Below are 19,829 nucleotides of genomic sequence, written 5' to 3' on the forward strand. Positions count from 1 at the left end.
TCAGTAGGCCATGGAATGTGGCGATGGTTTAATTCATCCCTTGTATGCTAAACCCAAAAGAAAGCTTTTACTACCGGTCTTAACGAAGCTTCATTTTCAGGACTGTAGAGATTCTGAACTTACCTGAACATTATTACTATCTGTCATACCTAGAGCCTTCTATAGGAGACAGCATCTCTTTATATATTTCAACATTACTGTTGACAAGCTGACATTGTGGAGATTTTAATATGGTCTATTGTTTTTATCATATACAGTCACTCACTAGGGTAATTACATTGTAATTTTGCATCAGGTTGAGTGTCTCAATATTTTCAGTTATGTTCGTTTTTAAAGTTAATTAGCACTGTATGACAGATTTTTTTTAAAGACGGTTCCAAGGCTTGGTTGATCCGTCTTAGACCTGGACCAATGCAAATTTTATTCAGACTTTACATAAAGATACATGAATAAGGTGCGATATAGGGTAGAGACCCACTGGCTTCTTTAAATGTTCACCTTATTTTTTTTCTTTTTAATAATTTTACTAAGCATTTGTATAATATAATGACAATATATAACACCAATCAATTAACTCAACCTTAAAGGTAGTATCATGAAATAATAAAGATACAGTTAAATACATGAGACTTATAGTTCATATAAATTCAATCAGTGTATCAAGGTTAAAAAGTGATAATATGTTATGGAAGTAAATATTAATTATGAGAAGAATCAATACTATTAAACCGTTTAACGAGTAGAACATTGATGAATGTCAATAAATGTGTGCAACAACAGAAATAACATAAAAAATAAATAACAGAACAGAACACACCACATAAAGCAGGGGGACACAAGACTAAATATAGCTAAATAAGTACATGTTACAAAGAGGCAGCTAGATAATCAATAAAAGCATTCCATTTTTGTTCATATTGTTTAACATCACTAAGAGAGTTTCTGCAACCTTTTCCAATCCTATGGATATAGCAGACATAGTTCTACCATGCAGAGTATGATAACAGTTCTAAGAATTTCCAATTTGAGAATATAAGGTGAAAACCAATAATAACAAATAAACTAAACAATTTAGGTGAGGAGACTACAGAGATGTCAGAATTACCATGGACTCCAATAATTAAGTTATCTAAATTAAGCGGAGCACCAAAATAAAATATTTTTGGTAATATCAACCGAATCTTTTCCTAAAATGCAAATACAAATTTACACTGAAAAATACAATTATTTAAATCAGCGTTGGGATATTTACAGGACCAACAAAAGCTCTGCATATTAGAAACAAATCTCATAATACGCTTTGGGTTCAAGACAAAAAAGGTAGTTTGTGTAAGATTGGCAGCTCTAGAGACTTTAAACGCTTGTCGCCATAACTTTTCCCAAGTTGCAAATGAGTAACGATATGTCAGATCCTTTGCCCGACCTTTGATACTAGGGGAACCCATTGAAGGCAAACTATTTTTCGATACAAAAATGTCATAAAATTCTGCAGCTTTAGTTGACTCCTTAGCTAGAAGACATTTTATTTCCTTGGAGGGAGCCATCTGTGAGAGAATCTGTAATCTCATAGTTATAATGTTAGCAACCTCTTTGTACATATCAGAATCAAAGTTATTGAACTTAAAGATGTACGCAAAAGTATGAAAGGGTATTAAGGAGTTGTAATATACCATATGATGAATATATGAAATGCCCTTATTTTACCATCTGTGCACCAGGCTAGTGCTCACTTTCATTGGGAAATCTCTATTAAACCATAGACCAATGTCATCACATTCAATCAGTTCAGGAGCATAGTTAATTAGATCTTCCCATGCAATTTTAAGAAAACAGAGAGTAGGGAACAGTTTGGAGCAGGGCCAAGAAGATATGTTTAGAAAATCCAGGATTTGAATTGGGGCAATAAGGTCAATTCTATTTTTCACCAAGTGGGGGAATTACCAGATACCTTTTTAGAATGTAAACAGACGATTCATTGATGCAGCATAAAGGATTTATGAAATGAATCAAAATCTGCTAATTTGAGCCCCCACCAACTCTTTGGTAACTTGAGGTTTTTTCAATGCAGTTTTCTGTGTCTTTTAATTCCATAAAACCTTCAGGAGTAATGAGTATATTTTCTTGAATGGCTTGGGAAATGAAATAGGAATCATTGACAAAGTATATAGTATAATAGGTGCAATCATCATTTTAATCGTGTCCAGTCTACCCCACCAGGTTACATACAACAGTGGCAATTTTGTAATCATTCTTTCAATATTTTTAACAAGCATTTCGATATTCATTTTTATGGAGCGAGACACATCAGTTGAGATTATAATTCCAAGGTATTTAATGCTTTTAAGGCAGAATAACATCCCAAAAATATCAATATTATCAGGAAAATAGCAATTACCCAGGGAAAGAATCTCTGATTTATCGAGATTAAATTTATATCCCGATACTTCTGTGAAACCTTTAACAGTTTCTAGCAAATTCGTGATTTATGTGCAATGATTAGATACATATAGTAAAATATCATCTGTGTACGCAGATCATTTGACTGTTGTTGGAGTAACATAAATTCCAGTCATTTTATCATTCATTCTAATATTTTCAAGAAATGAGTCTAACGCTAACACAAATAGGATTGCAGATAAGGAACAGCCTTGTCGAGTACATCTTAGGATAGGGAAGGAAGAGCTTAAAGTACCACTCATAAAAATATTAGAAGAGGGAGTCAAAGATTTTAACCAAGTTTATAAAACGAGTAGGTAACCCGTGCCATTTAAGCGATTGAAGCATATATTGCCAATGGATCCGATCAAGCGCTTTTTCAGCACCAAGTACAATTAGTAAGCGTTGATCCAAAGAAGAGTTTTGACAAGCTAGAACATTAAAGAGAAGCATGCAATAGAAGAGTCATACCTATCTAACATAAATCCTCTTAACTGACCACCTTCTTAATATTTACATTTGTTTTTAATTTTGGGATTGTGTGACATTTTATGAGTAATTATTGTATTCAAAATAAAAAAAAACAGTTTCATTGAATTGAGGAGTTAGAGCAAGCTCAGCATTATATTTTTGGATACAGACCATGCTGGGTGTTTGTTCCCTGAAGATATTGGGCGCTATATCCCTGGATAGCAAGCTGGATACTATATCCCTAGATGCAGTGTGTGGAGCCAACATGGCACCACATCCCTGGATATAGGATAGGGAGTCAGTTCAGCGATATATCCTTGTAGGCAGAAAATAGGTAGACATTTCCCTTGATGCAGCCTGGTAATAGAGCAGGGCACTATATACCTCTGCAGGGCAAACCGGGTGCTATATTCCTGTGGACAGTGTGGAGCGATCAGGGTGCCATTTCCCTGGATGCAGGCTGCAGAGTGAGTGGGGCGATAGAGCCCTGGAGCAAAATCTGGGTTTGGGCTCTGTATCTCTAAGAGTGAGAAGTGAGGCAAGTAGTGTGCTAGCTGTTGCTGATAGGTTAGTCCAGATGGAAGTGTGTGGAAGGGAAGGGAATACCATATTGATTTGTAGGACCCACCAAGGTCTTGAAGGTTTAATCCAAGCAATCCTGAATATGAAAACAAAATGCTGGAGAAAAGAGAACTCTATTGTCACATGCCTCTGTTGGTCAGCACACAATACTTTCCATATCATTCATAATGTAGGAAAACAACATGCTGTTTCTGAGACAGCCTGATTACATAGTACAATTATAGTTAGTATTTCTTCTATGAGCACGCCAGGATCCTTGATAATTTGATTAGCTTTTACTCTTTCCATAATTCATTATTTCTTAAAGACATCACCGTGAATAGAGCCACATTATTCATCCTCTATCAATGGTAACCCCATAATCTAAGAATGCCAATACCCAACTGCAATATTGCTGTGTCTTTCTCTGTATTTGTATTTCCACTTACATATAATGTCCTTTTCAGGATGGACGTTGATCTCCCTCCCAATGGGGGCTGTGTCTGTAGCTTACTCTCCGTACCCAATGATACAGTGACTCACAACATTCCCCTAGTTAGGAAGGCTAATGTTCCCCTTATGAGCCTGGTGACAGCAATGCATCACATGCGTATGAAGTTGTCTATGTTTTTAGAACAATCAGCAATCAGATCTTTGGTAATGGTGTTGATCCATGTGAATGGTATTATTACGGACCCTGTTAGGGATGACCCCGTGGAAAATAGCCAGTCAGTAAAAGCACTCCTGAAAGAGCAGAACGAAGACATAGAGGACCCTAACATCCCTGACTTTATCAACATCTTGATGACTGCATTGGACAAAAAGGATGGTGCCATTGTCCCAAAAGAATGCTCACAAACTACATATTCAGGACACACTTTACTGAAAGTGCAAATCATTAACATTAATGACAACCCCCCAAAACAAACAGGGGATTGGAAAGGTAAGTAGAAGGAGAGGGTGAAGATGTGGGGTGAAGGATAAACTGCCTGATTCATGGAATTATTTACGTGAAAAACGCAGATTTGCGCGCCTTTCTGCCTGAAAATCCCCATACTTCAAACAGGGATTTTCGGGCAGAAAGTCGCACAAATCTGCGTTTTTCACGCAGATAATTCCATGAATCAGGCTGAAAATTGGGGAGTTGGGTGGACCCTCCCACCCCGCACAAAGGGGAGGACAGTTAAACAAAAAGGGAAACAAATGAGAAAAAGCTGTTGCTGGTCTGCCTGTCGGGAAAGGGTAGGTCGAGTCTACACCGTACATCCGGGAAAACAGGGCAACCACAGGAAAAGCATATAGTATCCCTTCACTGGAAAAGACGAAAAAAGGCAACAAATCACTCCTTTTCTCTTTCAAAGTCTATTCCTTCTAAAAGACAATTGCTCTTTTAGAGTTTTACACCCCTGTGTTTTTGGTGGCCTCAGAATGCTGTTTTCTATTTTACTGGTCATTGAATCGACAAAAAAGGCACTATGTGACTGAAGGGGCTAAGATCTTGGCTCATAGGTACCTGGTGGGATGTTATGCTGGCTGGTTGCGTAGCCTTGAACTGCAGTGAGTGATATCTGGCTGTTGGTGGCAGCATGTCGTCCCCTGAGAAACTGCAGGTGTGTGGCTGTTTCCTAGTGATTGCATGACTGACAGGTAACAAAGCTAAGTACTGTGAGGACCGTGGACAGGATAGGAACACGGAGGCTTTCTGTGAGGAGAAGGTGAGAGTATTGAGGATGGTATAGAAATATTTTAGGTCAGTGGCAATTTAAAGTCACTGACAGAGAAGAGTCCCGTTTAGGATTTCTTCAGATTCTTGGATAAGCATAGAGGGAGGGGGTAAACCCTACAGCCAGGGCATTTCTTGTGCCTACTATACACATTCTGACAGAAGAATGGCATTAAAGTTAAAAAATATGGAAGTAGTGCCAACAGCACATTGAATTCTGAGTATGCCTGTACAGGTGATCTCAATTAAAGTATAAGAGAGGTGCCCCACAGGCAGCAGGTACAGAGAGTTGTATCGGTCTCTCCTAAGTCACTTGCCCTGACGGGGAAGGGACCTGATACAATCCTGTGGGTGAATGGCAGGACAGGGCTGCCTCTCAGGGGTGCAGCTTTAGCATGTAGTTAGTGTAAAGTACTTTAAGAAGTCGTAATATACATAACAAGCATACCTAAGAAGGCTGGAAGCTGCTTCTTTTCATTGGCGACGAGCTGGTCTGTAAAAAGGAGAATCTACGCGGAAAGCTGGAGAACCTGCTGCGGGGGGTGCAGGAGAAAGGAGAAAGGACGACACTGCCCCCAAATGAAGTAAAGTCCATAAAGAGGGAGGAGGAGCGCCTCTCCATTTGCAAGGACACTCTGTCCTTTTTCCAGTGGGGAAATATTGTCCAGGCGCTGGTAGGAGAGGTGCCCCATAAGAGTGGAGGAGGGGAAGAGCTGGGAAAGGCCGGAAAAAGGACTGAGCTTCATGAAGGGAGGTGAAGGGGACAAGACACTGTCCGGAAGGTGAAGGGATGGGTGCTGATTTATTGAGTGTTTTATCTTGCACCGATGGTCCTGTATTACCACGGCGCCCCCCTGGTGCTTGTGAGCTGTGAGGCTCATGAACTACATTTTGGATGGTGAAGATGCCGGTTAGGGGTGGAATTACCCAAAAGGATAAGTGTGAGGATTTCACCTTAAGTGTCGGAAAAGCGTTCTTTGCTGGACAAGAAATAAGGGGAACATCGGACAGGCAGGCATTTGTTGTTACGTTCCGCCTACGGCTATGATGTTTAGCCTGGGAGAGGTCTTTCGGCCCCTGCGTCCATAAGCTAATGATGACGTGGATATGGAGGTTCTGGGAGTCGTCGATTCCGTGGATCTCTGGGCATTTGAACGATCTGCTGTGTATCCCACCCGACGCGGTGCGGATTTCGTGTGATGGATCTTGTACTGCAATGGAAATGAGCGGCACAGGCTTCTGAGGAAAGAACCCAAGACGTTGGTATACGTGCTGACATACGCGACCAGGAAGTGGTTGCCCGACATTCGTAATCAACTATGAGGAGTGACCGCAATGCTGCGGGCCAACGGCACCGATGATCTGGAAAGAAGTTTGAGTGATGATCTGCAGAGAGGTTAAAGCGACATGACGGTTTGGTGAAGTGTCTGTGACTAGCAATATGGTCGCGGATAGCCGGCTATATTATTTGTGCATTTTTCCAGCAAGTACGTTTCCACTTCAGATCACAGCAAGAATGTTTTAACACTACAGCGAGGGACAGATCCTTTTGTTTTGGACTGGGCAAGACAGTGTCGGGATACTTCTCCTAAGGATACAAGGAGTGTAGACTTAAGTATCATTTTATGATTATCTGTGTTATGTTTACCCTTCGGGCACTGCTGATTTTGAGTAGATGTTACAGCCGCAAGTGTGAATGGGTTATGGTATGGATCGGACATGGTGTGAAGTTTCTAGATTTTACCATTTTGAGGATTTTCAGCTAATGGTCACGTGAGTGACATGGACTTCTAGCATTTGTGTTTTGGGATTTTTAATATGATTACCAACAGTGTGTTGTTTGAATGTATGGATTCTGCAGGATGGCTGAAGTTATAGGATTAACATTCTTTGAGGAATTTCAGCTTGTAAGTCACTGGGTTGCGACATGGACTTCTAGGTGAATGAGCGATGCACCCAATATATTAGGATGGTGACTAGAAATAATTTCTTTGAGGATTTTCAGCGGATAGGTCGCTTTAATGCGATATGGACTTTTAGGACTGGTTTTGATTTTGATCCCATGCTACCGGTTGTGAATACGACATTCCACAAAATGTTCTCAGTGTTACAATGTTAGTTGCATCCTGTGTGGTCTGTAATGTATGGTGTGCGGTAGGGAGTCCCAACATGAATGTAGGAGAGAATTTGTATTGGGGGTAGTGCTTTCAATTCTGGTATGGATGGGTGTGATTATGCAGTGCCTTAAATTCTAGTATGGATGGGTGTGGTTATGCATGAGGTTATTGCGGGGGTAGCGCCTCCAATGTGTTTGGTGAGCTTGAGTGAAGCCTAGACCAAACGTGTAAGTCAGATTTTGGTGATGGTGTGTACGTGCCAATGTTATGCCTCTCATATGAGGTTACTGGGGGTAGCGCCTTCAGATCCTCTTATTAGATGTGTGTATGTATGGGTTGGGAGGTGGTTCCACATTGTGTGGTAAGAGGGGGTAGCGTCCCAGTCTTGGTATGGGCATGATTATGGTGAGTCGTGCATGGTTAAACAGTGTACGTGTGTTTCTGGTGGTAGCGCCACCAGTCCTGTCGGTGCGTGACTATAATGGTGTTATGCATGGTTATCTCACGTATGACTGTGTGTGTTGGTAGCGCCACCAATTGTTAGGGCGTGACTGAGATTGGTCATGTGAGGTCAATGGTTTGGCATCTGGGTGGTAGCGCCCCCAGTAGGTGTAGGGGTGTGACTGAAGCATAAGTCATGCATGGTTAGGGGTATGTGTGTACGGGTGGTAGTGCCGCCGGTTTTTGTGTGTGCCGCGGCTGTGGTAATAGGCGTGGGTGGATACACATTGCCCCATTTTGTGGTTTTTATACCACTACCTTTTTATTCTATGTGCACATGTGGCTGTGTTTGGTTGTACTGTGTGCTCTTCTTTGACTCTTTTCGCCTTCGACAGGGTCCGGAGTGTGCTGTGATATTGGTTGTTGGTCCTGGTGTGCCTGGCCAGTGCATCGGGTATGAGATGAGTGGTAGAGTGTTAGTGCACGCTTTGTGTGCTTGCCCTGATGATTCGAGTCGGTGTGAATGGGTTGCGTTGTTGTGGGTGGAGTATGTCCTGTTGCGTTGGTATGCTGTGTGTTGATGCCAAGAGGGGAGGTGTGTTGTGTAGTACCCTGCTTGTGTGGCATGAAATTGTGAAGGAGGGAGGTGTGTTGTGTAGTACCCTGTGTGTGTGATGGTGCTAAAGTAAGGGGGGGAGATGTGTTGTATGTGGCTTACCTGAGCAATAAGCAATGTTGTGATGTATTGTGGAGTGTTCAGGTATGACTGTTGGAATGTGTGGGTGAAGATTCTACCTGGGTCAGTTGGTTAGTCCTCTGCCTGGGTGATGGGCCGCCAGTGTTTCTGTCCTGTTTATGTAACTGAGTAACTGCTTGTAAAGTACTTTAAGAAGTCGTAATAAACATAACAAGCACACCGAAGAAGGCTGGAAGCTGCTTCTTTTCAGTTAGTATAAGAATTAAGAATAAAATCTTTCGTTGTTCTGACAGATGACAGAAGGGAGATAGATTGAGAGGATAGTATCAGTCGGATCACCCTAATTGTCGTACCACACCATTTCCAGGCACTTTGCTATAGGGGGCTAGGGGTAGAGATCTGATAGGAATCAATCCACATGTTTCTTAGGGTCATGTTTCTTTTGTCCTATCCTGTGCGGTCTATCAGTTTGATAGGTTGGCTTTGTCTGTGTGTCTCTCACTCCAAAGGTATCCTACTGTCAAATTAATTACATTGACCCATAACTGTACATAATGTTGCCACCGTTCATTTGTGTAAGATGTATATACCATTATGCTTAGACCAGTGAATTAAGAACACCAATCACATCCAGGGACATTCTATTTTTTGTGGTGTACATGAACGATGTGTTGTTGAAATAAACTATGACGTTCGGGTCCTATAGCCCATAGTTCAGTTGGCGGAGGAACTTTTTATAAACCATGAGCACCCCACATTCAGGTTGCGCAATGCAAATTTGTCAGGAGGTGAAGTGATTGAACTCAGCCCAAGCCCTTCTCTCCTGTGCCATCAAGTAGTACCACCGCTCGGTGCAGGATGTATCCAGTGCACACACCTGGTGTAGAGTGATAGGGGTAGCACTATGAAATACGAGTTGCACTAATACCACCTGTTCATTAGGTGGGATGTATTGGAAAAGTAAAACCTACTCCTCAGCAACTGAGTCTGTATGCAGCCATTTGGATACCCGACAGACAAGAAAGTGCAGAGGAATGACATATGAACTTTAACTAAGCTGTAAAGGCATCATTCTCCTAGTAAACCTAAACTTTAAGCAAAACACTTGAATAGCCAACAAGGACGCACCGGGCTCCCTGTTTCTGCTTTTATCCTTGAAATAATGAATAAGGTGCTATACATAAGGATCAGTATCAAGCAAAGCCAATCGAACACAAAGGTTCTAACATGACACACTCCAGGAGACAGACAGCCTAGCCTGGCAGGAAAGAAGCATCAAAGTGGCAATACCCCCTACAAGGCCCACATTTCTGGATGAATAAATATTGTTTGGGCAGTATCCACCCAGTTTAAATAAATCCCAGTTTGCAATCCCAGTGCTTTCAGTTTACCAACACAAAATACTTCCCCTTTTACAAACACACTATGGTCCTAATTACGAGACCAGCAACCTTGGCTTACCGTTTGGCTGCTCGATATCCTGGTAAAATGGCAATATTATGGTGGCGGCAGGTAATAAGTTCCCATTCCCGGTAATGGGAACACTGAAGCTTGGTACCGTTATTAAGGGTGCCGGTGCTTCAGTGAATTATCTGCCGTTAGGGACCTGAACTACCGGCAGGTCAGGCCTGCCGGTAGTTCACAACCCCTACCGGCTGACTCGGAGTGATCTGGTCCAGAAAATGTGCTGGTAACCGTTGTTACCAGCACTTTTTTCCAGACCGGGTCACTCATAATGAGGGCCATGTCTTTGGTTTGAGAAACCCGCTAGTTTACCAGCTTACAAAACTCCAGTTGACTCTGAGTTCAGACAATCTCAATACATTCCCAGATTAAAGATACAAGTGCACTCCCAGTTTTCAGAATCCCACCACATTTTCCACTTATCCGAAAGGCGGACCCAAGATCTAATAAATCTCAGCTTGGCGTGACTGGTTTAACTGCTGGCGTGTAGTGTGTGTGCTAGAGCTTAAGATTTGAGCCTTGGACTATCTCTGTCAAGGTTAATGTGCTATAGGTGGAAATGAAGTTGTGAGGGGGTTTGTGTGTGTGGTTATGTTATGTTATGTTACAGGAATTTATTTAGCACACCTGTCACCGACAAAGGCATCATGGTGCTGAAAACTGACAGAGTAGGAAAGAGTAGACACAACTGAAGATCCTAGAACAAGAAGGCTTTCAACAGTCAGCGGAAGGTCAGAAGATCAGCAGTGGCCCTAATGATGTGAGGGAGCTGGTTCCATAGTACAACGGCTGCTACAGCTGTGGTGTGGCATTAGGTGGTAGGTGATTTAGAGGCGCATAGGTCAGTTGCTGAAAAAGGGGTTCAGGGATTAGAGAAAATTCTTGTTATATAGAGTCACTACTATACTGAACTGTTAGAGTTCCAGCCTGTTGTTGACCCATGCGTGGAGTGTTTAGTTGTGTGGAAAGCTTGCGTCCTGTATCGCTTCCTGGGAGACCAGCATAGATATCCAGTCGCTATCTACCATTTATGTGGCCTCCATGGGTAGAGCCATTCCGCCCTGACACCTGCTTCCCTCCTGCAACACTGCCACAGCAGAAAGCACATTTGCATCCACATTTACTGTTGGTGCCTGCCAGCCACCGTACTCTCCTATCAGATTTTATGACCATGAATCCAAGCAAGGACCATGCAGCTTTTCATTTTCCCAATTTAATTCAAATGAGTACCAGTGAGTTCAGCCTTAGATACACCTGCTAACAAAGAGCTACAAACACACCTGCAGACCGTGGCACCAAGAACTGGGTAAAATAAGGTGACATTCCACGACAATCTTCTAAACGCCTTGGGCACTTTTTTGATTCGCCTGTAGAAAACCCTTTGCTCCAAAGAAAGCCTTCTTCTGATGGAGATGGGGTTAAAACATTTTAAATTATATTTCTTTAACATGTTATTGAACATCTAGCGGTAAAATAGCACAGCGGGTTGAGCGCTCACTGCTGCGGTCTGTGCATGATCTGCAGGTCGCAGGCTCGAAGCCTGGCAAGGCCAACCCAGCCTTTCATCATATCAAGATCTATAAATGAGTACCAACTACGCTTGGGTGATAAATGTATGTAATTATGTTCTATGTACAGCGCTTTGGCGAAAGCACTCTATAAATAATAAATCAATAATAAATTGTCTTCAGGAAAATGGCACTCCACAGTCCTTTTTCTATCTTCAGACCTTTCACGGGCCTCCTATTTCTTTACTGGTGACCCACATAATTCCCATGCATTCGTTTAAAGGTGGAATCATTATGTTGAGTACAAAAGGGTGGAAGCTTCTTCAAAGTGAAGTTGTGGTTATAATGCTAAATGGTATTTTTTGTGTAATGCTAAATGGTATTTTTTTATAATGCTAAATGGTATTTTTTCATCCACTGTCTCAACTGTTTTAATGTAACTGCTCATGGCTCCTGAACCTATATACTCATATTCAATTTATTAGCTAGATGATTATATTTTCACTCAAATGCCTGTCTTATATCATGATTGCAATGGTCATAGCAGTTTGTTCAAATAACACATTATGCCCATCTTGCCCCCTAACCCTTCTCCCATCTGTCTCTTGAATGTCTTTTGTCTGTCCACCAGTATGCCTCCCCTAATTTCCAATCTTATTCCCCTTAAGCAATTATCTGCAGACTAGTTAGAATGATTTATGTTCAATTTGAATTACTTCTATCTACTATGCTCGTTGAAATATGTACAATAATCCAATGTGTTTAGTGAATGTGTTTGGTATTGATCAAGTTCTTGCTTATTAATATTCTCAATCTATGTTCATTTTTTAAATTGTTATAAATTCCTCTCAAAGTCTGTAATATGCTAACATATGTATTATCATTGTACCTTAAACAATAAAAATGATGAAAATAAAAAAAAGTGAAGTTGGGGGGTGGCAATACTTTTATAACAAATATTGTTTGATTGCTTTTTTAGCCTCATGGTTCAGTACAGTTCAAGTGCTGTCAGGCCTAGTTATTTCCTCCCTGGTCACGCTCTTTCCAAACGAATAGGAATGTTTTGTTGCTGGTCAGAGAAATTTGCAGCAGTAGCCTCCGGAAATCAGTGGTCGAAGTATAAGATAATCAGTAGTGGCATTATGTTCCCTGCTGGCTTGCCCCCATGCTCAATAAACCACATCGCCACGCCCCCTCCCACACGCAATCCAAACCCCCAAAGAAACACACCTGCTGTTTAAGGGAATGTTGAGTGCAGTGCACTGAAGTGCAAGTTTCAACTCCTTCCTACACTTTTATTTTAAAACTAAACCATTCCGGAAATGGTTTCTTTGTAAAGTAAAAACACAGGGACAATAAAACGTCAAAAATAACATTAGAGGTGCGCCGCTCCCACCCACTTCGACCACTGCCCTAAATGTTGGCTTCGGACAGGAAATGATTCAGCGCGCATTACTACTATAAAAGTCAGCAAATCGACAGTGACTTTACTTTTTCGTTTGCTTGTCACACTTTGGAAGAATACTGGCCTGCACCAGAGACTCTCGCCGCCACCTTTTTAAATGAAGTTATATTACTCAAAATTAAAAACCCGGTTACAAAATGAAGTTTAACTGCAAGTCTGTATCCAGACAAAACATGGAGAAATTATAAAAATTGCACAAATCCAAACAAAGAGAAAATACAAGAACAAAGTTGGCAGATTTGAAAGATGTAATATGAGAAGGAAAACAATCAGAGAAACAAGTGTAAGAATCCACTGTGAGGCATTTTTGGCTCCGTTATAAGCCGCACGTGATTCACGGAGGAGAGGGCTTGCTTTTGGGGATCAAAGTGGAAACTATTCAGAGGTGCTTGTAGAGCAAGTGTAAGGAAGACCCAGGAAAAAAGTAAAGCCAGCAAAAAAGGTTTAAAGCAAAGAGGCACCTCGATTTCCATTAAAAATCCCTCTTTTAGGGAGGAGAGTCGGAAAGTGATGCGTCATGCTTCTCACTGTGCTCCACTGCATGTGATTGCTTCTCCATTGGCATCTGATCTCCTACCTCCAGCAGCCTCTCAGAGGCACACTAGCCTCTGAGTCTCCATTAATGGGGCAGTCGTGTGTCTGCAACAATTCCATCCACCCCGAAGGACTGGAAGCTCGTTCTCTATCTATTTGTTATGGCTGTTTTCTATAGTGCCACATACAGCGCATGCACTTTGGTGGTTCAGTTGGCTTGCAAAGGAAGAGGAAGAGGAAAGGCGGTGAGGAGAGCTAGTAACTACTAATTCTAGGGTAGGAGGGAAAGGTGAAAGAGGAAGGGAAAACTCCATTTGCATGCAGTCCACAGACAGCATGAATCAGAATGGCAAGAGAGGCTGCAGCCCCCTTTGCATTCCCTTGGGCCTCGGGTTTTCAGTGAAATCCCTCCCTGACCTATCTAAATTAGGTGAAGTTCACTGATTACAGAACCCAGGTGCTCTTTAATTATTTGTCAAGCAGGTCCAAGCAGGTCCAAGTTTACTAGGTGAAAATGCAGGTGCGTGAATGATTCTGGTAAAAATGGTGGCAGCTGCGTTCCCTTGCACCTCCTTCTCCTTATTCATAGGGTATTACACAAATTGTTTGAAAAAATGTGAATGCATGGTGGATTTGACCGAATTTGGTCACTCCCATTAGTTTGAATTTTTTCAAACAGTTTGGGTCAGAAAATACTGAACAGGGGCTGCAGTGCTCCCCGCTACCCATGTTCAGTATCTGCGGCCTCAGGGATTGTAGGGGTGTCCCCCGCTTCTTTAACAATGGAGGCAGAGGACAAAAATTGCTCGCCCCCCCGTTTTCAAATAACGGTCAAAACGGGGGCCGAGCAGTTTCACTGCGTGCAGTCTGCCCGCGAACAAAACGCTTTTGGGCAGATCACCCAAATCCATTCATAGGGTGTCTGGGGAGGGAGTTGGATAAAATGGGGAGAGAGTGGCAAGAGGAATATAGGGAGCGTCCCTCAATAAAGAAAACGAAACCCCCCAAGGGAATCGATACCACCACTGGTGTAAATCACAAGAAGCATTCACGCAAAAGTATTATGAAATAGGTCAGATTTACCCTGCGAAGGCCTTCAAGAGTAGGAGGATTTTTAGCCCTCTCCTCATTCAGAGATAGCTCTTGTGGAGTCGGGTGTCAGCCTGTTCCAGATCTTGGGGCCAATTCCTCAAACTCTGACTCAGCTACAGCGCCTCCGCTTTGCCCCTGGAACATAAAGGAGACTGTGCTTGCTTCTAGACCAGTGCACCTGATTTGAACTCTCTATACTAAGAAGAGCTATTGAAATTCTGTCAATGTTTATGCTGGTGTGTTTTAAGGCAAAGTGGAAAGGTGGATTCTGCCGAACCCTCGCGCACCCCTATTTCATATCTTTTACATTGATTTGAAATGGAAGAAATATAGTAGTTTGATTTCTTATGACTTGTTTTGTTTTTCAGGAAAATTTGAATTTGGCTTTGAACTCTGCCTCTGCTATTGGATGCCATGTAGTAAACATTGGGGCCGAGGACCTGAAAGAGGGGAAACAATACCTGGTTTTGGGTCTTTTGTGGCAAGTTATCAAAATTGGATTGTTTGCCGACATAGAGCTCAGCAGAAATGAAGGTGGGTTCCTTTGAAGTGGCATGCTGTTACTATGCAAAAACTGTATTGCTTTAGAGTCCTGTTGATTAATGCTCAAACAATGGATTTTGCATGTTTGCATTTATAAATTGAATATCCAATAACATAATTATGTGGAAAAGCACAGATGAAACCATACATAAGCTTATGGATCTGTAGGCGAAGCTTGCTCTCACATTTCAGCAATACTGTATATACTACTCACTATATGGCACGGAGTAGAATAAGAACAGACTTTCAATGCCTTCTCTGTCAAAAATGTGTTCGTTCTTTTGTCCTTATTGTGACTTTGGAAGTTGCATTTTTGAATGGAAGGAAGCAACCGTTGACAGACGTGCCTGGATGTCTCTGGGCCTTGATAGTTCCAGTAAAAACTATCCATTTGGCCTAATAAATTGATCAATAATGATTTGGGACAAACTAGAATCTGAACAGGTGTCTTTCTCGGGTCTCTATACAGAAGTGAAACTAGCGTACTACAAGATCAGAATAATTAATTGCGTATATAAATATGAATTATTTCTCATGATAATAGTGCACAAATAAAATACATAATCAAGTTGCAAGCTCATTGCTGAGAAAGACTGACGGTCTGTGGACGTTGTCAGAATACCCAATTTTTTTTTGTATATTTCTTGAGGCAGTGCGATTTGCTAAATGGTGACCATTTAAGTGGCCCATGCATTAGACATTTCACAGGACACTGTTTCACTCGCTCTTCCTTGTCGTGTTTGAAATATGTGCCGGTTTTGTATTATGTAGTTTAAAGATTATGACAGCTTGTAATGGTGTGAACTATATTGCTGTTCTTTAGTCATGGCATGAACCGTATTGAATGCCTTGCTTATTTAGCATTGAAAGATACGTGGGGCAGAATCTGGTAATGGCTGTTCCCGCCGCACAAAGTGTCATTTCTTTTTAATTGAACGCTATCTAAGAATGCACTCCCATCTGGAAAGGGTGTAGAAGCCTTGGCTTTTTAAATTTGTATTAGTTAATAAAAGGTTACAGCAATTCTACCTCAGAAAGAGTGATCTGCTAACCAGATCCCCTTTTCATAAGCTCCATGCAAAAAGCATAGTTGCATGTGCCCTGCTGCATCATTCTCCTGATCTGCAGCTCCTGCTCTCCAGTGGCACAAAGCGGGTTCAGAGGTCCCAGGTGCCCTGCTTGACAGCTGCTGTGTCAGCCAAATCACTGCAGTGCAGAGGACACATGTAAAATATTCACTGCTGTTCCTAAACTACATAATAATGAGAGTTATTACCCTGTTGGTAGTTGCAAAATTTGAATATTAGCCATACCCGAGGTTAGCGTGTGGTGGCTAGTATTTTTTCATAGTTACTAAAGCCCCATCTGATTGATATCATACTTGTGTCAGCACTGTGAACCCAGCTCAGCTGTGGAAGGGTTATGTGTATTCTGGTCAGACAGCCTGTCCCTGCCAGTAACAAGGGAAGAGACTGAATGGCTGTGCCTCTGCTTTCACATTTTTTGGGGGAGGGGTACACCTCTCAGCAGGGATTGTCCTGGGAAAGCAGCATCCTACACAAAAGGACTACCTCAACCATGTTGTGGCATACCAAAAGGGCCTTTGATGCTACTGACAAAGGAAAGAATGGGCTAGTGTAGACTGAGGGAGCTCAGCATAGTTGAGGAAGATTCCACCATCTTGTTTTATGCTACTGACAAAGGAAAGAATGGGCTAGTGTAGACTGAGGGAGCTCAGCATAGTTGAGGAAGATTCCACCATCTTGTTTCTCTCTATAATTCTCTTTCCTTCCTGTCTCTTCCACTTCCTTTAGAAGAAAGCACTTTGGGTAGGGTGTCAGAAAGCAAAGGCCACTTGTTTCAAGGACAGGGATTGGACCCCTTAAAGCAGGCTTGATTTTATTCAATCACCTGTGGGTTTTTATCTATAAAATACAGTTTCTCCCACTGGTGCTATGATTAATCCCTACACTTCAACACTTCAAGAAGAATTTGTTTGGATCCTGTTGGGAGAACAGTCCTTTCCAAGGCTCTCCAGTTGTGCGGTGAAGACAGGTTTTGTTTGTTTGTTTGTTTGTTTGTTTGTTTATTTATTTATTGTGCGCACGTGACCCAGAGGTAGCAGGGCACATGTGACAAGTGGGCTTACAGCTTGGTTACAGAAGTTACAAATTTACAGCAGTTGCAAGTTTACAGAACAAGGTAGAACAGTTTTCATGGCTCCACAGGATGAGGGTTAGGCAATAGAGTACAAGTACAAACGGAATGATGACAACAAGTCAGCAGGCTGACGTGACAAAATAGCAAGTTTATGTCAGGTACAATACATGCAGTAGGTGAATGGGGAGAATGAGGGTTACATAGCATTCTCAGTGAGCCATTTTATTGTGTTCTTTCTGAATTTGTTGAACGTTTGGTCCGATCTAAGTGTGTGAGGTAGGGAGTTCCACAATTGAGCTGCCCTAACTGGGAAGCTGGACCATCCAATAGTAGACAGTTTAAATCTGGGCACCAGAAGGCATTTAGGGCTGGTTATTCTTGTTGGTCTAGTAGATTGTTAGTAGGTGTTCCAAGGCAGAGGCAAGCTCTGCTCCAAAACTATCTTCAGGGCTTTAAGGGTGACCTGCTGCTGGAGCAAGACTTGCAAGATTGGCCTGTCTAGGGAACATTTTGGGTGACCTGTGGCTGGAGACCTTCCTCCCTGCCAGCTACGCTGGTAAACAGGACCTCACTGGAGATGAAGGAACCCTTCATGTGTTTGCCAGCCCCATGTTTGAGACACAAAACGCATTCAAACCAACAGAACTTGTGGTGCTGCCTTTTGGCACGTCTTCAAACTCTTCAGACCACTGTTGCTGCATTTTCAAACCAGTTTGTTGCCAGACCACGGAAGCTGAGGAGCGGGTTATTGCTGCGGAATAATTCAAACCACCATTTGCCTGGCTTTAAACCCGACACAATGAATGCCTTCTCCCCATCTGGATAATCGTGACCCACTGCATCAGAACCAGATTTGCACTGCCTGCACAGCTTCAAAAAGCCTGAATTGCCAAGAACAGCGACAACGCATTATTGACTACAAATCCCCCTCTCTCCCCAAGTCCATCTTTGGGCCGCAGAGACTGGTTAGGCCACTATTTCTTCCCTTTTATAACACAAGAATATATCCTTTGACAAATATTGTGGTTCTTGATTGCCTTTCACCCCTGTTTCATTACCAAGGGTGCTGCATCTTTCTATCACTTGCATATTCTGTGTTCTTTCCACAGGGGTTGGTTATTGAAGTGTATTATATTTAGTTATTTTTGCATATGGTGTGTTTAATGGAATTGCATAGATTTTTATAGAACCTTGATTGGCCGTTCCTTTTTTTTTGGACTGTTGTACTTTGCTGTGTGGGTGGTTACTGTTTTACATTCACACCACTCTTCAGATTATAGCCAGCCCTCTGCCCGTCCTACCACAAAAGACGATTATGTATAACTCTTGACTGTGCCCATTTCACCTTTAAGATGGGATCAGTCCTGTTTTGCAGAAGGGTCAGAGCTAGGCAGGCGGTTTAGCCACTACTCATCCTTGTACTTTTGCTGGGAGAAGTCACTTTGTCACACTCCCGATTCAGCATTGAAAGTTGTGTGAGGCAGGGCCGGCTAACGTGAACTGCTTGCTGCTGTTCAAAGGATTTTACAATATTACTGAACAGAAGAGACCCAATCAGTAATTGGCTTAAGTATGAAATTCCATCTTACATTGTTGACTATGCCATGCTCATGGCCTTATTGGGACCTTTTAGGGTGCACTTGGAATATGTTGACATCGCCTGAAAATGTGGGGCTATAATTTTATTTTAATTATAGTCACTAAAAGGGGTTGAAGATGCACTATTGGGACATTCGAGGCTGAAATGAGTGTATGATGGCAACACCTGTGAGGCCCCACCTCACATATGGTGATTTCCCCGGCATATGAAGGCATTATTGGTGTTTGGGGTTGCACTTAGCATTTGATTGCAGAACCTTCAAATCTAGAGTTATACCTTAGCATATGGTGACTAAGCCATTGCAAAGCCAACAGGGTTTGGCTGTCAGATGCCCCAATAATCCAAGAAACTTGACTGGTTTCCTGGATCACCTCAGAACCTTACAGGTCCAAAGCACCCACACCAGTCCCTGCACTTGCCTCCTGGCCCCCACACTACTGGCTGCACTATGCACTTCCCAAAGAGATAACCCTCTGCACTTAACCTGGCTCTCCTGGACAAGGTACACTTATCCCCTGGACTATGCCACCTTACTTGCGGGATTCCACAGGGCTCTGCCTTGTCTCCCATTCTCTTCAACATTTACATCTAGCCCTTGATCTGTCTCATCCGCTCCCTCTGCGTCAGGTGTTATGCTTATGCCGACGACACTCAGATCCTGATCCGTTTAGATCTTGATCAAGCTGAGATGTCGTCGCACCTTTATCAGTGCCTGGCGGCCGTTGGAGAGTGGATGAGCCGAAATTGGCTGAAGTTGAATGGAAACAAGACAGAGGTTATGGTGGTAGGCGCCCCTTATGATTCTTCACTTTTGGTGTCTTCATTCTGGCCTTCTTCTCTTGGCGCTTTTCCCGTTCCAGTGACTAAGGTGAAGCACTTGGGAGTGATTCTTTCGGCCTCCCTTTCCATGAATGACCAAGTGTCTGCAGTGTGTAGAGCAGGTCATTTTCACCTTAAAACAATAAAAAAGGTACTTCTCATCATACCGGCTACCCTTCATCCACCCTCTCCCATCCC

At 42.5% G+C, this 19,829-nt stretch overlaps 1 protein-coding gene across 1 annotated transcript in view; it reads left to right on the forward strand.

The window, feature by feature from the left end:
* The window catches only part of LCP1 (lymphocyte cytosolic protein 1), a 343,090-nt gene that overhangs the window by 191,171 nt on the left and 132,090 nt on the right, over window positions 1-19,829 (forward strand). Inside the window, exon 7 of the mRNA XM_069639280.1 lies at window positions 14,878-15,043. Coding sequence (XP_069495381.1) covers window positions 14,878-15,043 — 166 coding nt within the window. The remainder of the gene's footprint in view (window positions 1-14,877; window positions 15,044-19,829) is intronic.

The sequence above is a fragment of the Ambystoma mexicanum genome, chromosome 7q (assembly GCF_040938575.1).
Source record: "Ambystoma mexicanum isolate Mex_15411 chromosome 7q, UKY_AmexF1_1, whole genome shotgun sequence".
In the NCBI taxonomy this organism is placed as follows: Eukaryota; Metazoa; Chordata; class Amphibia; order Caudata; family Ambystomatidae; genus Ambystoma; species Ambystoma mexicanum.